Genomic DNA, 19,273 nt, shown 5'->3' with positions numbered 1-19,273 from the left:
TTTTGATATTTTCGTTTAAGGTTTTATTGTAAATTATATAGATTTAGAATACATTTAAAAAGATAACAAACTTGCAAAATAAATAAACATAAATTCGTCAAATCCTTAGGCTTAGCTTGCGCAGCTATAACATTGCAAATATTTTTATTATAGATCAGTAAAAAACAAAAAATTCAACACTATGAAAAAATCATGTTTTTATAATTTAAATAATGAATTCTATGGATTTGGCACATTAAAGCTATAGAATACACAATTTAACTCTGAAATACTCATCTACAAATGGACAAAACAAAATTACTTATTGATTGGCAAATGATACATTATATGCAACAGTAGTAAGCCTCTTATCAATATATCAAAGGTATACACTAAATAATGAAGTTGAAGAGCTGGAATGTGTTTAGTACGTATACGTATAGGATATCTAGAATCCGTAGTCATACAAGAGGGAAGTCCCGCGGAACAGCTATTTAATTAGTTATCAGTTCTTTCATATTCAGTGTGATAAGGATGAGATTAGGTCGTTGCAATGCCATCTAGCGCCAGACGCCGTACCTCCCACATATTCGGGAATGTTTTGACTGTCATTTTTGCCATCTTCAAATACCTTCGAAGGAGCCATTTCTATATCAACAAATTATTAATAAAATTTAACACTACTCTCAGAACACATTACTTTTTTTTTATAAAATCGGGTAATAAAATTGATTCTTATTTTGGTTCAACTTTGAAGGATGGTAAGTAAACTACAGCTGCATCGCGCTGGAGGCAGGCAGTAGTCCCACTGATCAGCTAGTGACGACATGTAGCGGTGGACCCAGTCTACAGCAGGTCGTGTGCGCCGTGGTCCCCGAGTTCCAGCACGGAGTGCGCCAGTCGCCGCGCTTGCTGCAGCGCGCTGGAGGCCGGCAGTAGCCCCAGGTGGATGCAGATCAGCTCCTTCAAGCTCACACCCGCGCTATCGTTGGGGAATGACAGCTCGGTTAATTGCCTGCAAGGAATATTCGTTCTTAATTTGTATGGCAACATGTATAGTTCTTCTTTTCGAGTGTCTTAATAGGGCATATTACGCAAAGCTCAGCGCAGACGGCGCTGACGACTAGGGTAAGACTAGAGTTAACAAACATTTCCAATGGAGGCAAAAAGCGCCAATTTTCAATATTATTGAAGATTACGACTAAAATACCTTCTTCGCCATCGTGGTGCGAGTTTAAAAGAAAAAAGGATTTAGTGGATTATTGAATATTGTGTTAAAGCCTACACAACGTATTTGCTAAAATATTCAAGTCCATTGTAAAACACAATACCTTTATTATAATTATTGAACACTATTGAAATCACATTGCACTATTTGTGGGATTGGGATATGTATATTATTTTCGACCACCACTTCTTCAACATAATCAATTAACCACTTCCACCCAAAAACTATTCAAATCCAAAATATAAACACATAAAACCGTCTATAGGGTTAACTTCATATATGACGACACATATTTGATTTTTAGCTTCACGTGTAGCAGCTCTTTGTCGCCTTTGAGTACACTTTGAAGACTTCAGTTTTAGACCATGAGAAAACTGAAGGGCTGTTAACTAGTCCTGAAAATAATAAACCATTTTAAGTTATGCTCTGCATTATTTGGTCAACTGTGGTAATAAACTTGATTTTGACTGAAAGCCTTACCTGTATGAAGTCCACATTTTCATAACTCAGGTGTGAAGTGTTCCGAGCATATTTTTGACTATTTACATTTAACACTGTTGTATATTTTCACAAACGAATGCGTACATAAGGAAAATATGAACAAAGTACTCTAAAATAAATGTTTCAGCAACCTAACAAAAGGCGGCAACAGTGCTGCACTCTGGCGGGATAAATGCGCAGTAATACTCCCTATTGCTACTACTGGTGTCAGATTTTGCCGAAAGACGTGACTTTTAAGACTACCTACCGCGTTTAGTGGCAAGTAATCGCATACACACACCAGTGTGCAAGTTTCCTCACGATTTTTTTCTTCATCGGAAAAAACTAACTTTTCGATCAAAGCGTTGTCACTTTTTGATCACACTTGACTACCACCAGTCGAATAGAAGGCGAGTGACCTGTAGAAGGTACCGGCGAGGTCCCCCGCGGGCGGCAGCGCGCGCACAGCGGCGGGATGCGGCGCGGCGGGACGCAGCGCGACGCCGCGCCGCGTCCACCACCACACGCACGCCACGTGCAGCGCGCCGCGCCGCCACGTCGCTGCGCTGTAGCCCTCGCGGACTATCGACAGGCTGCGGTTCACTATCTGCTTCACCTGTCGGCAAACAAGATATGGGATCCTTGTATCGGAAAGTACGTACAAAAAGGGATTAAATTATCATTATAAAGTGTATGGTGTCCAAAACCTTGCTAACCTACATTAGCACTTAACGTTCAAAGTTCAAATTGGAAGTAGCCTGAGTCGAGTGTTTAAATTTGACACCTAGATAATACATTTTTACTGCAGTATACTACCACCCTCGCTGAAAATCATCTAAGTCATCCCGCCATCTCTTCCTACTGGCTACGTGTGCCAGAAGGGCGTAGTGAGTGGGAGAAAACCGCGAAAGCACATTAAGAAAAAGAATAAAGATACCGGGCGGTACGAACAGTATCTGGGGCCAGCATGTCCTTGCAGTCGGCCATGTCGGGCGCGAGGGAGCGGGCGGCGGCGCGGTCGACGTACACGAAGTGCACGAGCCCGGGGAACTCCTCCACATACTTGTGCAGCGTTAGGGAACTCACGTCCGGCTCGGACTTGCACACATTTAAGCGAAATCATTCCAACGACGATATGCATGTGTGTGTGTATGGGTGGGCATAATGCACTTGCCCACATGAAGCGATATCATTCATCTAACTATATGGATGTGTACAACAAAACGTATTGCCAATAAAGATCAAATTTGCAGCTACTATTGTTTAGGTCTACAGCACTTTATTCGTTATAATAATTAACACATAGTGCCTCTTCCCATGCCATTACTCCGAAATTATAAAAACTAGTTTTTTGGTTTCAGAGTAATAAATATAAACAAAATTACAGGGCATAGGCCTTTTATTTCTTCATAGTTTTAGGGAAAGAAGTCGGAAACTTATTAAATTTTTCGTTAAAATTATTTATTAACCCAATATTATTTTATGCAAAGGTAAGCTCCAAAATGAAACATTGAAAATTGTGTCCTTCCACAATTTCAATGAAAATATGAGCTGCAAAACTAGCATTCTCTATCAGCCATGTCACAAACACCAAACTTAGCGAAATAATTGAAAAGGATATGATCCCAAGCTGAAATATCTCATCGCCTTCACTTGGAGGAAATCCACATAAGGGGCCAGGGCTGTCTTCAGGTCCTTCACGGCTTGCGTCAAATTCGTAGGAGCCACTTCAGGCTTCAGTAGTTCTATGACAGCTTCGAGGGCCGTATGCATCGCTGTGGCGGCGGTTTCGGGGGTGAGAGGTGTGGTGGTAGTGCACGACTTGCGCAGTTCCAGCATTCGCGAGGAGACGCGCGCGCACAGAGGTGCGTTCGCCTTGTTTTTACGAAGCGCGTCAGTTGTCTGAAAGGAAAGATTATTTTATTCATTCATTTACAAAAAACATTAATATTTGACTTGAAAATAATAAAAAAAACCTGACCAATTATAACCTGACTAGCTCTTGCCCGCGGCTTTATTGGTGGCAAAAAGTTGTTGAGCTGTCAACTTCACACTAAAATCTGTTAATCTAAAGTCGCAGCATTTACATAAGGATAAATAAGTTAATAAAATTATTTATATAAATTTGCAAGAAATAGAAATTTCTTGCAAATTTAAATTTATTTTATCAAATTTTGTGTCCTTTTCTTAAATGCAATGTAGCAGCTATGTATATAAAATTGTACCTTATTGAAGAAGGCAAATAAATTATGTTGTTTTGATTTTGACGTGAATGGCAGACAAACACACTTTTGAAAATCTATTCTGTGGTGCTCATGCAAATGCTATTTGCTCATAATAATAAAACTCATATATTTTCGATAGTAGACGGTAATAAGACTAAACCTTTTTTAGTGAAGCTTCTAGCGCATCCAGCGTACTCGGAAGCAATTCCAAGTTTCTTTGGAGCAACAACCTACGTAGGTTTGACAGTATCTGAGTGGACATGTATGTCGAAACTCCAATTTCTCTGAAACAAAACAATCATATCATTATCTATATAATTTTCACTGATAAAAATTTTCAAGTCTGTCCGTAGTTTCAATATTTTTTTAAAGAAATAGCATGAACTACATTTATTTATATAATTAGTTGAAATGTAGTTCACACTAAAAGCTCCGCTTTATATTTATTTATTGTTGAGACTCCAATTACCGGAGCTCCAGTATTAAAACATTTGCAGACAAGCATAACACATAGCTGAGAGTAAGTCACCGGAGCTACAGCATTAAATCACTTGCAGACAAACGTAAGACATAGCTGAGAGTGGCAGTCACCAGAGCTCCAGTATTTGCAGACAAACACAAGACATAGCTGAGAGTGGCAGTCACCGGAGCTCCAGTATTTGCAGACAAACACAAGACATAGCTGAGAGTGGCAGTCACCGGAGCTCCAGTATTTGCAGACAAACACAAGACATAGCTGAGAGTGGCAGTCACCGGAGCTCCAGTATTTGCAGACAAACACAAGACATAGCTGAGAGTGGCAGTCACCGGAGCTCCAGTATTTGCAGACAAACACAAGACATAGCTGAGAGTGGCAGTCACCAGAGCTCCAGTATTTGCAGACAAACACAAGACATAGCTGAGAGTGGCAGTCACCGGAGCTCCAGTATTTGCAGACAAACACAAGACATAGCTGAGAGTGGCAGTCACCGGAGCTCCAGTATTTGCAGACAAACACAAGACATAGCTGAGAGTGGCAGTCACCGGAGCTCCAGTATTTGCAGACAAACACAAGACATAGCTGAGAGTGGCAGTCACCGGAGCTCCAGTATTTGCAGACAAACACAAGACATAGCTGAGAGTGGCAGTCACCGGAGCTCCAGTATTTGCAGACAAACACAAGACATAGCTGAGAGTGGCAGTCACCGGAGCTCCAGTATTTGCAGACAAACACAAGACATAGCTGAGAGTGGCAGTCACCGGAGCTCCAGTATTTGCAGACAAACACAAGACATAGCTGAGAGTGGCAGTCACCGGAGCTCCAGTATTTGCAGACAAACACAAGACATAGCTGAGAGTGGCAGTCACCGGAGCTCCAGTATTTGCAGACAAACACAAGACATAGCTGAGAGTGGCAGTCACCGGAGCTCCAGTATTTGCAGACAAACACAAGACATAGCTGAGAGTGGCAGTCACCGGAGCTCCAGTATTTGCAGACAAACACAAGACATAGCTGAGAGTGGCAGTCACCGGAGCTCCAGTATTTGCAGACAAACACAAGACATAGCTGAGAGTGGCAGTCACCGGAGCTCCAGTATTTGCAGACAAACACAAGACATAGCTGAGAGTGGCAGTCACCGGAGCTCCAGTATTTGCAGACAAACACAAGACATAGCTGAGAGTGGCAGTCACCGGAGCTCCAGTATTTGCAGACAAACACAAGACATAGCTGAGAGTGGCAGTCACCGGAGCTCCAGTATTTGCAGACAAACACAAGACATAGCTGAGAGTGGCAGTCACCGGAGCTCCAGTATTTGCAGACAAACACAAGACATAGCTGAGAGTGGCAGTCACCGGAGCTCCAGTATTTGCAGACAAACACAAGACATAGCTGAGAGTGGCAGTCACCGGAGCTCCAGTATTTGCAGACAAACACAAGACATAGCTGAGAGTGGCAGTCACCGGAGCTCCAGTATTTGCAGACAAACACAAGACATAGCTGAGAGTGGCAGTCACCGGAGCTCCAGTATTTGCAGACAAACACAAGACATAGCTGAGAGTGGCAGTCACCGGAGCTCCAGGTCCCGCAGCACGAGCAGCGTGAGACGCGGCGCGAGCGCGGCCAGGCGCAGCTCGTGCGGCGCACTCGGAGCGCGAGCCGCGCCGCTCGTCAGCTGCACCACGCCGCTGTTCTCACGCAGCCCTACGACCATTTTGATGCATAGGTACTACACTCTCTTTTCACGGCTAAACCAGTGGACCAATTTTGATGAAATTTGATTTGCATATAAGACCCCCGTAAAAACATAGACTAATTTCTCAAAAATACAACCCTCAAATGACAAGGGGTAAAAAGTTTGCACGAAAATCATCTCTGTCTCTATCTTGCTTGATAGCTAGTTAGTTAATATTTAATATTTTTTTATTTTCATTTATCCTTCCTTACGTATTATAAAACAAAGTCCTCTGCCGCGTCTGTCTGTCTGTTCGCAATAAACTCAAAAACTACTGCACGGATTTTCATGCGGTTTTCACCAATAGATAGTATGATTCCTAAGGAAGGTATAGGTGTATAACTTCTTGTGATTACTTAAACGAAGCTGAGACTGATATGGTGGACAAAAATAACTAAATGCATAGTATTTTCGAATTGTCATAATTTTATGGCTTACAAATTAATTTATTGATTGAAACATTATGGACCCGTCGTAATTTGTGATATATTTTACATACATTTACTTGTACTTAAGGGAAGACAAAAAGAGCAACTTACAAGGCAAAAGAACCACTTCATTCTGACCATCGCCACTACTATGTTTGGCATCTTGCCAATATTCCTGAGCAGCAATACATTGTACGCTCAACATTATTAGGTCTGGCGGCAACAGGTCTTCACTGCCACGACTGAAAAAACAAAATTACGAAAAAATAATAATTTTATCAATTTTCTCCAATAATTACAAACATTTATTAAGTTTCACCTGTGCGATGTTTGGATGTCTGTAATCAAATTTTGCAACTTCACCTACTTCTGTTTCAATTCAAATTCAAATAATTTATTCGGAAATTAGACCTTCACAGGCAATTTTTCGTGTCAATTTTTATATTAAATAGTTATTTCTCACAAGCTACAAACTACTGGTTTGTCCAACAGAATTGAAATTTTCCATGTTGTTACAGTTTCTGTGACAATGCATTACTATGATAAGCATGACCAGATGGTGAACCAAGATCGGCTCCCGACGAGGAATTTACTCAACAATATACTGCACGGACTTGATGTTGCCATGTTAATTAAGTACCTGGTCTTAAAAACTACAAACATTTAAAATTCACCTAGAATAAAGTGCCAAAATCTTGTCACCGACAACAAGCATGAGATGGTAATGTTGGTATGGCGCAGTTTTGATATCCTTTGCAGCCGCTTTGAGGGCGCTGAGCGCCGCAGCCGACGCCCCGCTCTCGCCGATGACACCGCTCGCGCCGGGGATCGAGTCACCTTTGGTGCGGCTATCCAGCAATACTGATAACCAGTTCTGGTAGGCTGGTGATTGGAGTCTGTAACATAATTATTTCAATAATATTAAAATGTGTGAGAAAACCTAATAAATCTAAGCAAGATGTGTTTTATAGTTGTATCATTGTAAGTTATCCAAATAAAATAAATAAACTTTTAAACTTTCACTTTTTAATTTTTGTTTGTCAATTATGACAACCTAGCCTAATAAACACAACACATAGCCGAGTTGTCATGCCAGAGTAATAGTTGTCATACCAGATTGCTTGCTTGACCAAATTGGTGATGTTTATGTATATGTCATAAAACATAGTATCATTGAGTATCATGGGTTGACAAGTCTCAAACTTACTTTGGGCTAACTCCATCTGTAATTTTTCCATACATATTTATTTTATCCCTGTCTTCCTTACTTAACTCACTTTTATGTTCACTATTAATAGCCAACCCAAAAATGTGTTATGAAACCACTTACAGATTGATATTTTGTCCACAAATGTGTTGCACAAGCGTCTTGCAGTCCATCAGCTCTCTGTGGGCCTCATCCACACTATCTTCACTTATGATCATGAACACATGGTCCAGCCACTAAAAATAATACAAGGCATCTAATTTATTTCATGTAATGTTTTTATAAATGTATAGGTACTTAATAATGTATATTATTATTATGTATATTATTACCTTATGTATAAATAATTTAATATAAATTACAAAATTTGATCAAATAAAATTTTTAATGAAAAGAACAATAAATAAAGAAACATACCTCATCAAATACAATAGTTGTATTATCTTTACATTGCATAGATGAATAGCTGTTACCAAACTGAGCAGCCATAACCCTTTGAGAGGTGATAATAGGGGACAATAACTGGGCCACATTATGACTGTCAGCAATGTATTCATTATCCTGTAATGTTAACAGAATTAAATGTGTTCAAATTTATATGGTATCAGTGTATGATTTAAAACTAAAATGGAATTTATTGTCCTATTTGATCTTCGAAACTCCATTGTCCTATTTGATCAAAGATCATCTTCCTTACCACTATCCATTTAGGGTTGGTGCAATATTTACTTATCCTTTCATAATTCTCTGTTTCCAGTCACACTCATACTCACTTCCAACATCATCACATCAACCCTCATACAATCTCTAGGTCTTCCCCTTCCCCTCTAACCACTTAGGTACCTTCATATTCAACATCTTATTTATTTATAACTTTGTTTATGTACACAAAATATGACACAGGATAATCTTCAGCGCATTTAGGCTGACAATGTCTAGTCTCTTACAATGTCTAATGTGTGAAAGAGTCCCAGTGTCTAATAACCTGTATGTCCCCTTTTACTATCAATCAATTTTATAACAAAAAATTACAGTGTCGTTCGATCGATAGGCGGGTCACTCCGTGATGATAAGTAAACTACAGACCTGTTCATGAAAAGATTTCATGCGCTGTATAAATGAATCATCCCATTTCGAAAATAATAAATTGTTCACACTATCGAATATTAACGTTGCTTTCATGGTGATTCTGGTGGACAAATAACAGCAAGTATTAGATTACATACAAGCTGATGAATTTTATAATGTATTTACAGCTAGGGTAGGCATTTATATTCAATAATCAAATAGTTATTTTTACTGATCACTGCAGAGTGCAGAACTATAGATTGTTTATTTATAAAGTCTTATTTAATCTGTGATAAAGTCAAGATTTTTTTACAGAAGACAAGACACACACTCATTTTCTAATTTCAATTTTTTTTTTAAATTTCATCGTTCGCCAAAACGATGATTTTGCCAACGTCAAGGTTGAAATTGACACGGGGTATAATATGCTATAATGATATTATAAACACGGAACAGTGTGTAACCTAAAATATAAAAGTATATATATATACGGATAAAGTAAATAAAAATTATAAGTAGATATTATTATTTTGTATAAATTTTGCCAATATATTTATAAATAAGGAAAAAACTAATGTTCATAGAAATTGCATATTAACAGGTCTTGGGACATAAGGGGCAAGCAAGTCGTGTATAGAGCCGTCGTCTAGGCTGCATTCACAGAAGGAACTCCAATGCATGTATAATGTTGTTTGAGCTGTTTGTTTAATCTCGAGGGAGGCAGATATTATATTTTTCTAAGCCCAAATGGATTGCCTGTTTTGCAAGGCTGTCTACTGCTTCGTTTCCCAAAATACCAGAGTGACCAGGGATCCAGGCCAGCGCAACTTCAATGCCATCAAGATGGCATTTGTATAAAATTTCTCGCGTCCTAAGAGAAATAGGAAAGTTGTCCTTGGCAGTCTGAAAGAATCAGTGACTTGTTGAGTTTGTGAGATTGCACAAAGGATGCTGCTTCTAATAAGGCAATAGATTCGCCAGAAAATACTGTACATTGTGGAGGACATTTAAAATTTAGGATAATTACCTATGTTACCTTCAGCAGACATTTTAGACGCATCCGTGAAGATTAGGGTCCAATCAGACCACTGTTCTTCTAGTACCTTATTGAATTCCCTGTTCGCATCTAGTGATCCTTTATTTATATCTATATTAAGTAAGACATACGGATGAAAAATTATGGCCTCATACATAATATGAAAAAGTGGGTTACCCACAGACTGCTTAACTGGACAGGGGAGGTCTTTATATTTTAATAAGGGCTTTTAACAAGGGGAGGTCTTTATATTTTAATAAGGGCTTTTAGCAAGGGGAGGAAGAGATTTGTTTGTCCAATAAGAGGATGTTGGTAGGGATTGGAGAATTGAGTATAGAATTTTAATAAGAGGATGAGATGAGTCTTGAATAGCTCTATAGAAAAAACGATTAGCTAAGAGCTGTCTCCGGAGGACTTCAGACACTCAACCTGAAGGGCTAAGGCTGGGGCCGATTTCATTGAGCCAGTGATTGTACGCAGACATTTTGCCTGCAGTCAGTCCAACCTTGCTAGTGCTATCTTGCTACATGGTTCTAGTAGGAAAGATCCGTAGTCAAAGTGACTATGGACTATACGGACGGAGTTCCATTCAAGCAAGAAGAAAATCTTTCATGAGATGACATGACATAATAATGACATTTGACTGACAGTTTGTTCCTCATAAATAGAGATGTGTGCAAGGAAATTTACCCAATTATTTAATTATTGGGTAAAAGTTCCTTGGATGTGTGTGATCGATGTGTGTATACGTTGTACGAAGTAGGTATTTCGCGAACACAATAAATTTTTACAAAATCGTGAATATTTCAAAAAGGACTAAACCGATTTTGATACCCCACGAACTTAAAAATTCTATTGGCATATCCTATATACCTTTTAAATTTCATCAAAATCGGACCAACAGTTCGAAAGTTATCGCGTTACAAAATACGTACAAGAAATGTATTTTTACCCCAAGTACTTAGTTATGTTTTTATATATCTGTAGTACAGCCAACAGCACATCAACCTACCCAAATTCATTGCATTCTCGCCGCTATTACCGCGGCATAAAGAGGTTTATGCAGGGTAACTTAATGTGCTGTTGACTTTACATTCACTCACTACACTCGTCAACCGACACATAAATATTTACTCTTCGACTTTTTTCTTCCATACTACCATCAAAAACAAAGCAACACAAGGAATGTTGTCTATAGGGCATATAGGCAAAGCTCGGCGCAGATGGTGCTACTGATAAAACTACAGGGTTAACAAACATTGCCAACGGAAGCAAAAAACGCTAATGTAGTCTTTTTAATAAAAAAAAACTGTTTTAATCAGTTGCTTATCTAAATTATCATCAAAAACGTTTGAGAAAAGAATATTATGAGAAAAGGACATTTTAAGAAAAGGATTTTTTGAGAAAGGACATTGTGAGAAAAGGACATTTTACGCCAAGACGCTTGTATGAAGTTCATATTTTATTATGTCTTTCTTCACGAGGTGTTCCGAGCTTCTTTTCGACCATTTACTGGCACGAAAATTTTACAGCGTGAGGCGTATCCCATAGTTTTCGAAGTTTTTTATTTTATGGAAAACGATTTTTCCCAATATTTCGGCATTCGAATATGCTACATTGTTGTATATTTTCACAAACGAATACTTATATAATGAAAGGATTAATAAAGTACTCTAAAAACGTTTTGACGTGACAACGTCTTAAATTAGGTTGCGGCTGGGAGTAACTTATGAAAAAGTGTAACGCCCGGTAACGTTACGATGAGTCACCGAACGAGAGAGAGGCCCGCCGAATGCCTTGCGTCTCCCTCCCACTCAACTATGGTCGGTCTGCCGCGCGCGTAAAAAGACGTTGTCACGTAAAATCTTCGCCCGTAAAACCGACTTTACAGGCAACCATTTTTTTAATCGACATAGCAAAAGGCGGCAAGACTTTTGTGTACCTAACATACAGTGCTGTACTCTGACGGGATATGTGCAGTAATACTCCCTATTGTTTGAAACCAATCCAGGATTATGGGAAGAAACTAAAAAACCGGGAGTGCAAAGTAAACGTTAATTCATTTCCACCTCTGTTGCTGCCATTGCAATTTTTTGGCAAGAGGAGCTGTCGCTGTCGAACCGGATAAATAAGTTTCAAATTGAATTGCATGTATGATATTTATTTATAATTTTGAGAATTGCAATTTATGATGCGGAAAAAAAAAATATTTTATTAATCCAGTTTTGTTTCCAGAAATTTATATAAAATACAAGAACAATGAGTTCTAAAACACAAGCATTGGTACTGCTGTTTGTCATTGATGATGTATTATTGATACTAAATTATAATTCAGTTTTGACAATACCTAAATGATATTTTACAGAAGAAAATCAAATCCCTATGTTATCTAACCCTGGGCGGATCAGTGGCTTACCAGTTCACATACATGAAAAAAGATTTTAATGGTTACTATCAAACATTTCTACAACCTGCTAGTCAGTTTCTAACCCCTGAACTTGCCCATAAAGTTGGAGTAACGGCTGTAAAGTGTGGTTTCTTTCCACGTGAACAATACGATGATCCACATGTATTGGTAAGTGAGTTATAGCAATATATGTTTTGGGTATATCTAGGCATTTTATTTAGTTTTCACCCTTTTTATTTTGACACTTCAATAAAATTTCATCATCCATGGTAGAAGGGTAGACACATATAGGGTAAACATTACCCCAAAAATCATGGTTTGCATTTTAACAACAGGAGAGGTTAAGTTAATTTCTTGTATTTATTACAGACAACAAAATTTTTGGATTTTGAACTTAGCAACCCATTAGGCATTGCAGCCGGTTTTGATAAACATGGAGATGCAGTTGTTGGTCTGCGAAACATTGGCTTTTCTATAGTGGAAATTGGGTCTGTGACTCCTGAGCCACAAGCTGGAAACCCAAAACCTCGTGTTTTCCGTCTGCCAGAAGATAGAGCTGTGATCAACAGATATGGTTTCAATAGTGAAGGTCATCACATGGTTTATAACAAAATAAAAAACATTGATAAAACTATTTTAACAAATGGTCTTTTAGGTATAAACTTGGGAAAGAACAAAGAGTCCAATGATGCAATTCAAGATTACATTCTGGGAATCAAAAAATTTAATGATATAGCCGACTATTTTGTTATAAACATAAGCAGGTAGGGATACATCAAATGTATACCTTTAAAAACTTAAACTTTTGATGGACACCAAACAAAATAATTAGTAGTTTTTGTATATACCAATTATTCTGTATCTTAATTTAAATGGTGTATTGTACAAGAGTCGTTTAATTATGTATACATATTATTGGTGCCCAGCAAATGGATAAAATGTGTATGAAATGTTGGTCAAAATATTTCAATAACAGTATTATTGTTTTCAGCCCTAACACTCCAGGCTTGAGATCTCTACAAGAGAGGGAAGAATTAGAGAAACTTCTAACTAAAATTAATATTGAGAGAAACTCTATCCAAGCCAAAACAAAACCTCCATTACTTTTGAAGTTAGCTCCAGATCTAACTAATGATGAACTGAAAGATGTTATAGCTGTTATCACCAAGAAACAAAGCAAAGTAGATGGATTAATAATTTCTAATACAACAATAGATAGATCTTCTTTAGTAAACAAAGAATTTTCAAATGAGATTGGAGGGCTAAGTGGGAAACCCTTGACAAACAAATCAACAGAAATGATCAAACAAGTATATACAATGACAAAAGGTTATCTTGTATTATCGTTTTTCCCTTTTTGGAAGAGTTCTGTTTTAGTTTCATATTGATCTATTATTTAATTTATTTTAGGCAAAATCCCAATCATTGGTGTTGGAGGAGTTTTCACTGGACAAGATGCCTATGAGAAGATATTGGCTGGTGCCAATGCAGTTCAGATATACACATCATTTATTTATGAAGGGCCACCTATAATAACAAGGATAAAATCTGATTTGGCCGAGTTACTGCAGAGAGATGGCTATAAGTGTGTCAATGAAGCAATTGGAAAGGCAGTTAAATAAATGATCTTAACTCAAAGAATTTATTATTTTCATTTCATATAACATAAAAATAAATAAAAAGATAACGGTATAATTTTCATTAGTATCTTTATAAATAAAAAGATAAAGATCTTTATCTGTTGGCTTATCTTAATGCTTTATGTATTCTGCATCATCTGGAATATTATTAACATTTAGTATTTTAATCATATGAGTATGTACTTAACAATTAACTTAAGTCTGTAATAAAAAAAATACTTTTAGTTGGAACAGATGAAAATATTCATTTCTACCTCAAATTAATTCAACAAAATTTATAATATTATTTTTATTAAAAAATAGTATTTGAAGTTTTCAGTTTATTATAATTAATTTATGACCTACCTTGTATTTTACATTTTGGTAATTGCAATTGGAGAAACTGTTTACATTCATCAAGGTTTGTTACACCTTGCAAGTCAAATAATACTAATGTTTCGAGTTTGTCAAGTATTTTGATTTCCCTCACACCAGTGTCAGTAACACTTCCACACTTTGATACCTGTACATGAGTGAGTGTGCTTTTACCATAAGACAATCCTTTTATTGCCCTATCATCAATGTAGTTATCGTTATGTAATATGATCTTCTTCAATTTTGTACATCCACCTGTAATGAAATGTTATGTTAAATTTTTTAGGGTGTAGTACCTGACAGATTTTTTAATTTAAAAGTCAGGCAACTTACTTAAATGTGGAAACCCATAATGAGATATTGATGAATCTGAACCATCAATTTCTACAAGCTGTGGTACACCTTCTTCCTCAGATGGTAAACTATTGTAATCTGCCAACTTCCTCCCACCTTCCCATACTACTTTACCACCATTTCGCAAAACCCACTCTGCACAAGCTCTATCTGGACCAACCAGTTCTATTCTCTTTGGGTCAGGTTTATTAAACATCATGTTCACATATTCCCAAAATGAGCGAACTTGGTTTCTTTTGGGTAAAAATGATTTGGCAACTGCATTCTAAAATGAAAACAAAACAAAATTAAAGACATGCTTGATGTGCAAAGACATATTTCTTTCTGTTCATACAAAAAATCATTACTGAATACAAGTACATAGTATTACAATTTGTAAATTTTCGACAAAACTAATGGTTAATGATATAACTCACGACTCAGTCACACCATTTGTTTCACACCTTTCCACCATTTTTTAATATCTTGGCGCTGTAGCGTGACATAGTTTCTTTCCTCCACAGTCACTAGTGTGATTCAGATGACGAAATAGGTACTATTCTATTAGGTAACTAATAATAAAAAGAAATACTTACACGACCACGAACGATGGCAAGAAGTGACATGTTGTTTATACTGGTACGTGAAAAGATCACAATACCAAGAAAATCTATTTAGGTATGCAGGTACCTGATAAAATATGAAAGTATATGAGATGGAGATAAATTTTGAATAAAATGAATATTAAAATAACGCAGCGCACAATTTGTAAACCAACAACAAAAGCAAGTCGATAAATAAACTTACTTACCTAATAACAAGGTGATGGGTATGGGATATGGTAAACAAAATGATGAGAGCAGAGGTTAATGGATGGATGAAGCGGAGATAGTATTACTTTACTTTGTTGAGCGGAGAAGTAAAATTCAAGCTAACGCGATACCTACCTAAAACTTATTATGCGCAGTGCGCAGCAAAATTCTGCAAAATCTGGCCATAGCAAAAAGTAAAAAAATTTTTTTTTCTTTGTGGCTTAGTGACAATCAAACTTTCAATAGAGCTTATTTTCGCCAGTGTCGATCATTGTTTTTTATTGTTATCATGGATGCGGCATATGACACAAAGCTCAGCGCAGATGACACTAATGGTACAACTAAGGTAAACAAACATTGCCTATGGAGGCAAAAAGCGCCAATTTTCAATATTGTTTCAGATTTACGACCAAAAATACCTTTTACGCAATCGTGGTGCAAGTGACGTCAGCGCCACCTGTTTTATTGTGGCGTGAGTGGGGGCGAGGCGATGAATTTTTACAAACATTTTCACAAACGAATGCTCACATAAATGAAGGTATAAATAAAGTACTCTACAATAAACGTTTTGATAAATTTTGAGCAAAAGGCAGCAAAGCTTTTATTTACCAAACCACACAGTGCTGCACTCTAGCGGGATAAAATCGCAGTAATACTCCTTTCGAGAATGGCTGATTTAAATTAATCCAGCGACCAAACTAGATCTGTATATAAACATTTCAACACAGTCCAGCGTCGAGTATTCAGCGCTGTATTGGAATCTGTAGAAGGAGAAAGCTTTAGACCCCGTCATATCTTGCATTTCGTTCGTACAATATAGGGATCTGACAAGACCATGGAATACTCCGTAGTACTTACTAAATCCATGTAGCTAAGCGACCCTCCCCGCACTACAATTTGTCGATTGCGTTTTCATATTAAAATGTATGCACGCAATGTCTTTAAAGGTTAAATGATCAGTGTTGTTGTACGATGTACTTACTAAATCGATGGACAAGAGACAGAGCGTTCACATCTTTGGTCTCTCATCACGTGCCTGGTCCAATCTGAAACTTGAGTTTATCGGGTGCTTCCTCATACTTTTTGACAAATTAAGACATACTTTAGCTAAAGTTTGTCTTAATTTATTAATGTCAAATATTGTAAAAGTGCGATAGTGAGTTAACAAATTTATTTTATTTTATGAATAAAAGGGATTCCGTTATTCATAAAAAAATCAAATATTATTTTAAGCCAAAACATGTTTTGTCACTATCGCACTTTATAATATTTGCCATTGAGAGAAAGTGACAAAACATACTTTAGCCTAAAGTATGCTTTATTTTTTTTATGAATAACAGAAAAAACTTGGTTCCAGTAGCTGGATCAATTGGAATCAGCAATTGTTATTGTCAGTCATGTCATCTTATCCTTTGTCACAAATGATTGCTCATTTGGTCACCTATCACCGTCACTTGTCCGTCCGTCACTCACACTGACACACAAACAAAGCTAAGAATTTTATGCTCGCTTATTTGCGATACCTAGTTTGTCTTTACTGACTATAATTTATCATAATAACTGTCTAGGAATCTAGAAAAATAAATTAGTTCTGTTTAAATTTTACCTACGTATTATGTTTTTCCGGATTGATATGTTTTAAATTGTACGAATTTATTACCAGTGTGTAATATCTTTAAGTGTATTTTACGCAATAACATGTCGGAAACTTACGGTAGGTACCTACAATCGTATTTATATTTTCAGCTAAGTGCTAGATTTTTGTAACATAATTATATATATATTTTAAATCTAAAAAATTCTATTTTCCAGAATACTTATTTAAGTTTTTGGTGATTGGAAGTGCTGGTACAGGAAAATCCAGTCTGCTGAATAATTTTATTGGAAACAAATGTAAGTCATTGATGTTATCATTTTCTAGTACAATGTTTTGTAAGGCCTACTAATCAAGTAAATTTATACTTCACAGTCAAAGAAGATAGATGCCACACTATTGGTGTTGAATTTGGTTCTAAAATTGTAAATATTGGAGGAAAGTCTACAAAATTGCAGATTTGGGATACAGCTGGTCAGGAAAGGTTTAGATCAGTCACTCGTTCTTACTACAGGGGAGCTGCTGGAGCTTTGCTTGTCTATGACATAACATCACGAGATTCTTTCAACGCACTTGCAAATTGGTTAAGAGATGCCCGGACATTGGCAAGCTCAAATATTGTTATTTTACTAGTTGGCAATAAGAAAGATTTGGAAGAGTCCAGAGAAGTGACTTTCACAGAAGCTAGTCAGTTTGCTCAGGAAAATGGTAAGCAGTCTTTCATAGTACGGTTAAAACTTGATAACTGTTTTTACTGATTTTACTAATAAAGCTTTGCTTTTTTCATTCTTCCATAAATCTAGCACATCATGTTAAACAGAAGATAGATATATATACCTCCAATATCAGAGATACCTGGAACCTATATCACAATGTGATTTTAATTTTCAGAGCTTATGTTTCTTGAGACCAGTGCTAAGACTGGCGAGAATGTAGAAGAGGCCTTTTTGAAATGCTCTAAAACAATCCTGGCTAAGATAGAAACTGGAGAGTTAGATCCTGAGCGAATAGGATCCGGCATTCAGTATGGAACAAGCATGTCAAAGAGACTGAGTGCACCCAAAAAGCCTACACGAATGCCATCTGACTGTGCCTGCCGGGTCTAGGGTAACAATTTTATTGATATTTTTTAACTCATGTAATTGATTTTGAAAGATTGTTTTGATTATATTTAATTCATACACATTTATATTTAGTTAAAATATAAATTTGATGAATATGCATTGCCACTGTCAGTATGGTCTAAGTTACAAAAAGTTAAAATTATATTTTTCTATGATATTGCACTAAAACTAAATATTTTATTTCGAATTTCTGTGACAAATATATTTTACAAATGGTTTATAAACCATAGTTATAGCAATCTATTCTTTTCCAAGTTATATGTAGTCATGTATATGATGTATGAGATTAAAAATTAGGAAAACTGTTAACATTCGAAACAATACTTACCATCAGTAAATAAGGATAATTTTATGTATTGCCTATGATAATATATAAATAAAAAATTTGCTAAGATTATTATATTTACTTGTCCAGTTTAGAATTTTTATTGCTCTATTTATAATTTTTACTTGTGGTATTTTTTAACATTTTTTTTTACTTTATTGATTGATCTCAATTGGTTTAGAAATTAGCACATGATCTGGTTTTCCAATGAGTGTGTCTATTGGGGTATATTCAAACTGCTTATATCAATGACTGCTTCACTTTAATTTCTGCATTGTGTAAAATGGTAATTGATGTTATCGATGCAGTGTATGTATGCTAGACTTGTGTTGTTTTCGGTATAATAAACTAAGCTCTCTTAAAGCAATTTTTATTTCTTAACTAGTTATAACCACGGCTTCACCCGCGTCAAAAAGTAACCTATGACACTATCAAGTTCTCCAACTATCTCGAATCCTTATGAAAAATCACCTTAATACATTATTTTTAATGCGTAAGAAAAACAAACCAACAAACTTTCACATTTTAAATATTAGTATGGAGTATAATACCAATAGGTAACTGTCACATTATAAGTTAGTAGAATATCCGACAACAATTGTATAAATTCATGTATCTGCACTAAACTCATTAGCTGTAAAACTTTCATTCACATATAATTCTGATATTTTGGTTGAAAGAATTAAAAATATTAATATTAGATTATAATTACGAAGTTTTGTGGCCGCACTTTTATCATAAGTGTGATAATAAAAGTCTAGAAAAGGTTTTGGTATTTTTAATGAAAAGTGCCTCTAAGTGATATCAAACATTTTAAATA

The 19,273-nt window shown here is 36.5% G+C and overlaps 4 protein-coding genes across 13 annotated transcripts; 2 read left to right on the top strand and 2 right to left on the bottom strand.

Moving 5' to 3' along the window:
* Positions 1-10,454, bottom strand: HPS1 (Hermansky-Pudlak Syndrome 1). Of its 5 annotated transcripts, none has more exons than XM_053748850.2 (11): positions 9,856-10,454; positions 8,178-8,321; positions 7,884-7,996; positions 7,228-7,449; positions 6,665-6,795; positions 5,962-6,094; positions 4,073-4,196; positions 3,309-3,589; positions 2,639-2,786; positions 2,107-2,303; positions 1-994 (listed from the first exon to the last, which is right to left on the bottom strand). In XM_053748850.2, exons 2-11 carry the CDS (start codon positions 8,247-8,249, stop codon positions 826-828), a joined length of 1,590 nt encoding a protein of 529 aa, XP_053604825.1. In that variant the 5' UTR covers positions 8,250-8,321; positions 9,856-10,454; the 3' UTR covers positions 1-825. The 5 variants fall into 5 exon arrangements, with proteins under 5 accessions (XP_053604825.1, XP_053604822.1, XP_053604823.1 ...); XM_053748847.2 differs by lacking the exon at positions 9,856-10,454 and adding an exon at positions 8,847-9,176; XM_053748848.2 differs by lacking the exon at positions 9,856-10,454 and adding an exon at positions 8,847-9,176 and having other exon boundaries at positions 2,639-2,750.
* A 1,140-nt stretch (positions 10,455-11,594) lies between these two features.
* Positions 11,595-13,912, top strand: Dhod (Dihydroorotate dehydrogenase). 4 transcript variants are annotated; one of them, XM_053748852.2, is made up of 6 exons: positions 11,595-12,015; positions 12,100-12,147; positions 12,230-12,439; positions 12,641-13,035; positions 13,263-13,600; positions 13,682-13,912. In XM_053748852.2, exons 2-6 carry the CDS (start codon positions 12,124-12,126, stop codon positions 13,891-13,893), a joined length of 1,179 nt encoding a protein of 392 aa, XP_053604827.1. In that variant the 5' UTR covers positions 11,595-12,015; positions 12,100-12,123; the 3' UTR covers positions 13,894-13,912. The 4 variants fall into 4 exon arrangements, with proteins under 4 accessions (XP_053604827.1, XP_053604830.1, XP_064292176.1 ...); XM_064436106.1 differs by having other exon boundaries at positions 12,006-12,147; positions 12,641-12,860; positions 12,927-13,035; XM_053748855.2 differs by lacking the exon at positions 12,100-12,147 and having other exon boundaries at positions 11,597-12,015.
* On the bottom strand, positions 13,900-15,741 carry LOC128671986 (ATP synthase subunit s, mitochondrial). Of its 3 annotated transcripts, none has more exons than XM_053748859.1 (5): positions 15,546-15,740; positions 15,195-15,288; positions 14,599-14,884; positions 14,257-14,520; positions 13,900-14,048 (listed from the first exon to the last, which is right to left on the bottom strand). In XM_053748859.1, the coding sequence occupies exons 2-5, from the start codon at positions 15,222-15,224 to the stop codon at positions 14,023-14,025; spliced, it is 606 nt and encodes a 201-aa protein (XP_053604834.1). In that variant the 5' UTR covers positions 15,225-15,288; positions 15,546-15,740; the 3' UTR covers positions 13,900-14,022. The 3 variants fall into 3 exon arrangements, with proteins under 3 accessions (XP_053604834.1, XP_053604835.1, XP_064292178.1); XM_053748860.1 differs by having other exon boundaries at positions 15,410-15,548; XM_064436108.1 differs by lacking the exon at positions 15,195-15,288 and having other exon boundaries at positions 15,546-15,741.
* Positions 15,742-16,864: 1,123 nt separating this feature from the next.
* Rab4 lies at positions 16,865-18,816 on the top strand. Its single transcript, XM_053749088.1, has 4 exons — positions 16,865-17,124; positions 17,223-17,303; positions 17,380-17,712; positions 17,896-18,816. Exons 1-4 carry the CDS (start codon positions 17,109-17,111, stop codon positions 18,108-18,110), a joined length of 645 nt encoding a protein of 214 aa, XP_053605063.1. The 5' UTR covers positions 16,865-17,108; the 3' UTR covers positions 18,111-18,816.
* The last annotated feature ends 457 nt before the right edge of the window (positions 18,817-19,273 follow it).

The sequence above is a fragment of the Plodia interpunctella genome, chromosome 8, assembly GCF_027563975.2.
Source record: "Plodia interpunctella isolate USDA-ARS_2022_Savannah chromosome 8, ilPloInte3.2, whole genome shotgun sequence".
Taxonomy (NCBI): Eukaryota; Metazoa; Arthropoda; class Insecta; order Lepidoptera; family Pyralidae; genus Plodia; species Plodia interpunctella.
Note: the sequence above shows the minus strand (reverse complement) of the source record. Positions and strands in the feature narration are given on the sequence as shown.

Excerpts from the sequence above, each read along its gene's own strand:
- HPS1 (XM_053748847.2), bottom strand. The coding sequence starts at position 8,942 with ATGAAAGCAACGTTAATATTCGATAGTGTGAACAATTTATTATTTTCG. Across the intron at positions 2,304-2,638 it reads ACATGCTGGCCCCAGATACT|GTGAAGCAGATAGTGAACCG; the intron begins GTTCGTACCGCC and ends GTTTGCCGACAG. Across the intron at positions 995-2,106 it reads CTCGCCGGTACCTTCTACAG|GCAATTAACCGAGCTGTCAT; the intron begins GTCACTCGCCTT and ends TATTCCTTGCAG.
- Dhod (XM_053748852.2), top strand. The coding sequence starts at position 12,124 with ATGAGTTCTAAAACACAAGCATTG. Across the intron at positions 12,440-12,640 it reads ACGATGATCCACATGTATTG|ACAACAAAATTTTTGGATTT; the intron begins GTAAGTGAGTTA and ends TATTTATTACAG. Across the intron at positions 13,036-13,262 it reads TTTGTTATAAACATAAGCAG|CCCTAACACTCCAGGCTTGA; the intron begins GTAGGGATACAT and ends TATTGTTTTCAG.
- LOC128671986 (XM_053748859.1), bottom strand. The coding sequence starts at position 15,224 with ATGTCACTTCTTGCCATCGTTCGTGGTCGT. Across the intron at positions 14,885-15,194 it reads TTGCCATCGTTCGTGGTCGT|AATGCAGTTGCCAAATCATT; the intron begins GTAAGTATTTCT and ends TTTTCATTTTAG. Across the intron at positions 14,049-14,256 it reads ACCAAAATGTAAAATACAAG|ATGATGCAGAATACATAAAG; the intron begins GTAGGTCATAAA and ends ATAATATTCCAG.
- Rab4 (XM_053749088.1), top strand. Across the intron at positions 17,304-17,379 it reads TAATTTTATTGGAAACAAAT|TCAAAGAAGATAGATGCCAC; the intron begins GTAAGTCATTGA and ends TATACTTCACAG. Across the intron at positions 17,713-17,895 it reads TCAGTTTGCTCAGGAAAATG|AGCTTATGTTTCTTGAGACC; the intron begins GTAAGCAGTCTT and ends TTTAATTTTCAG.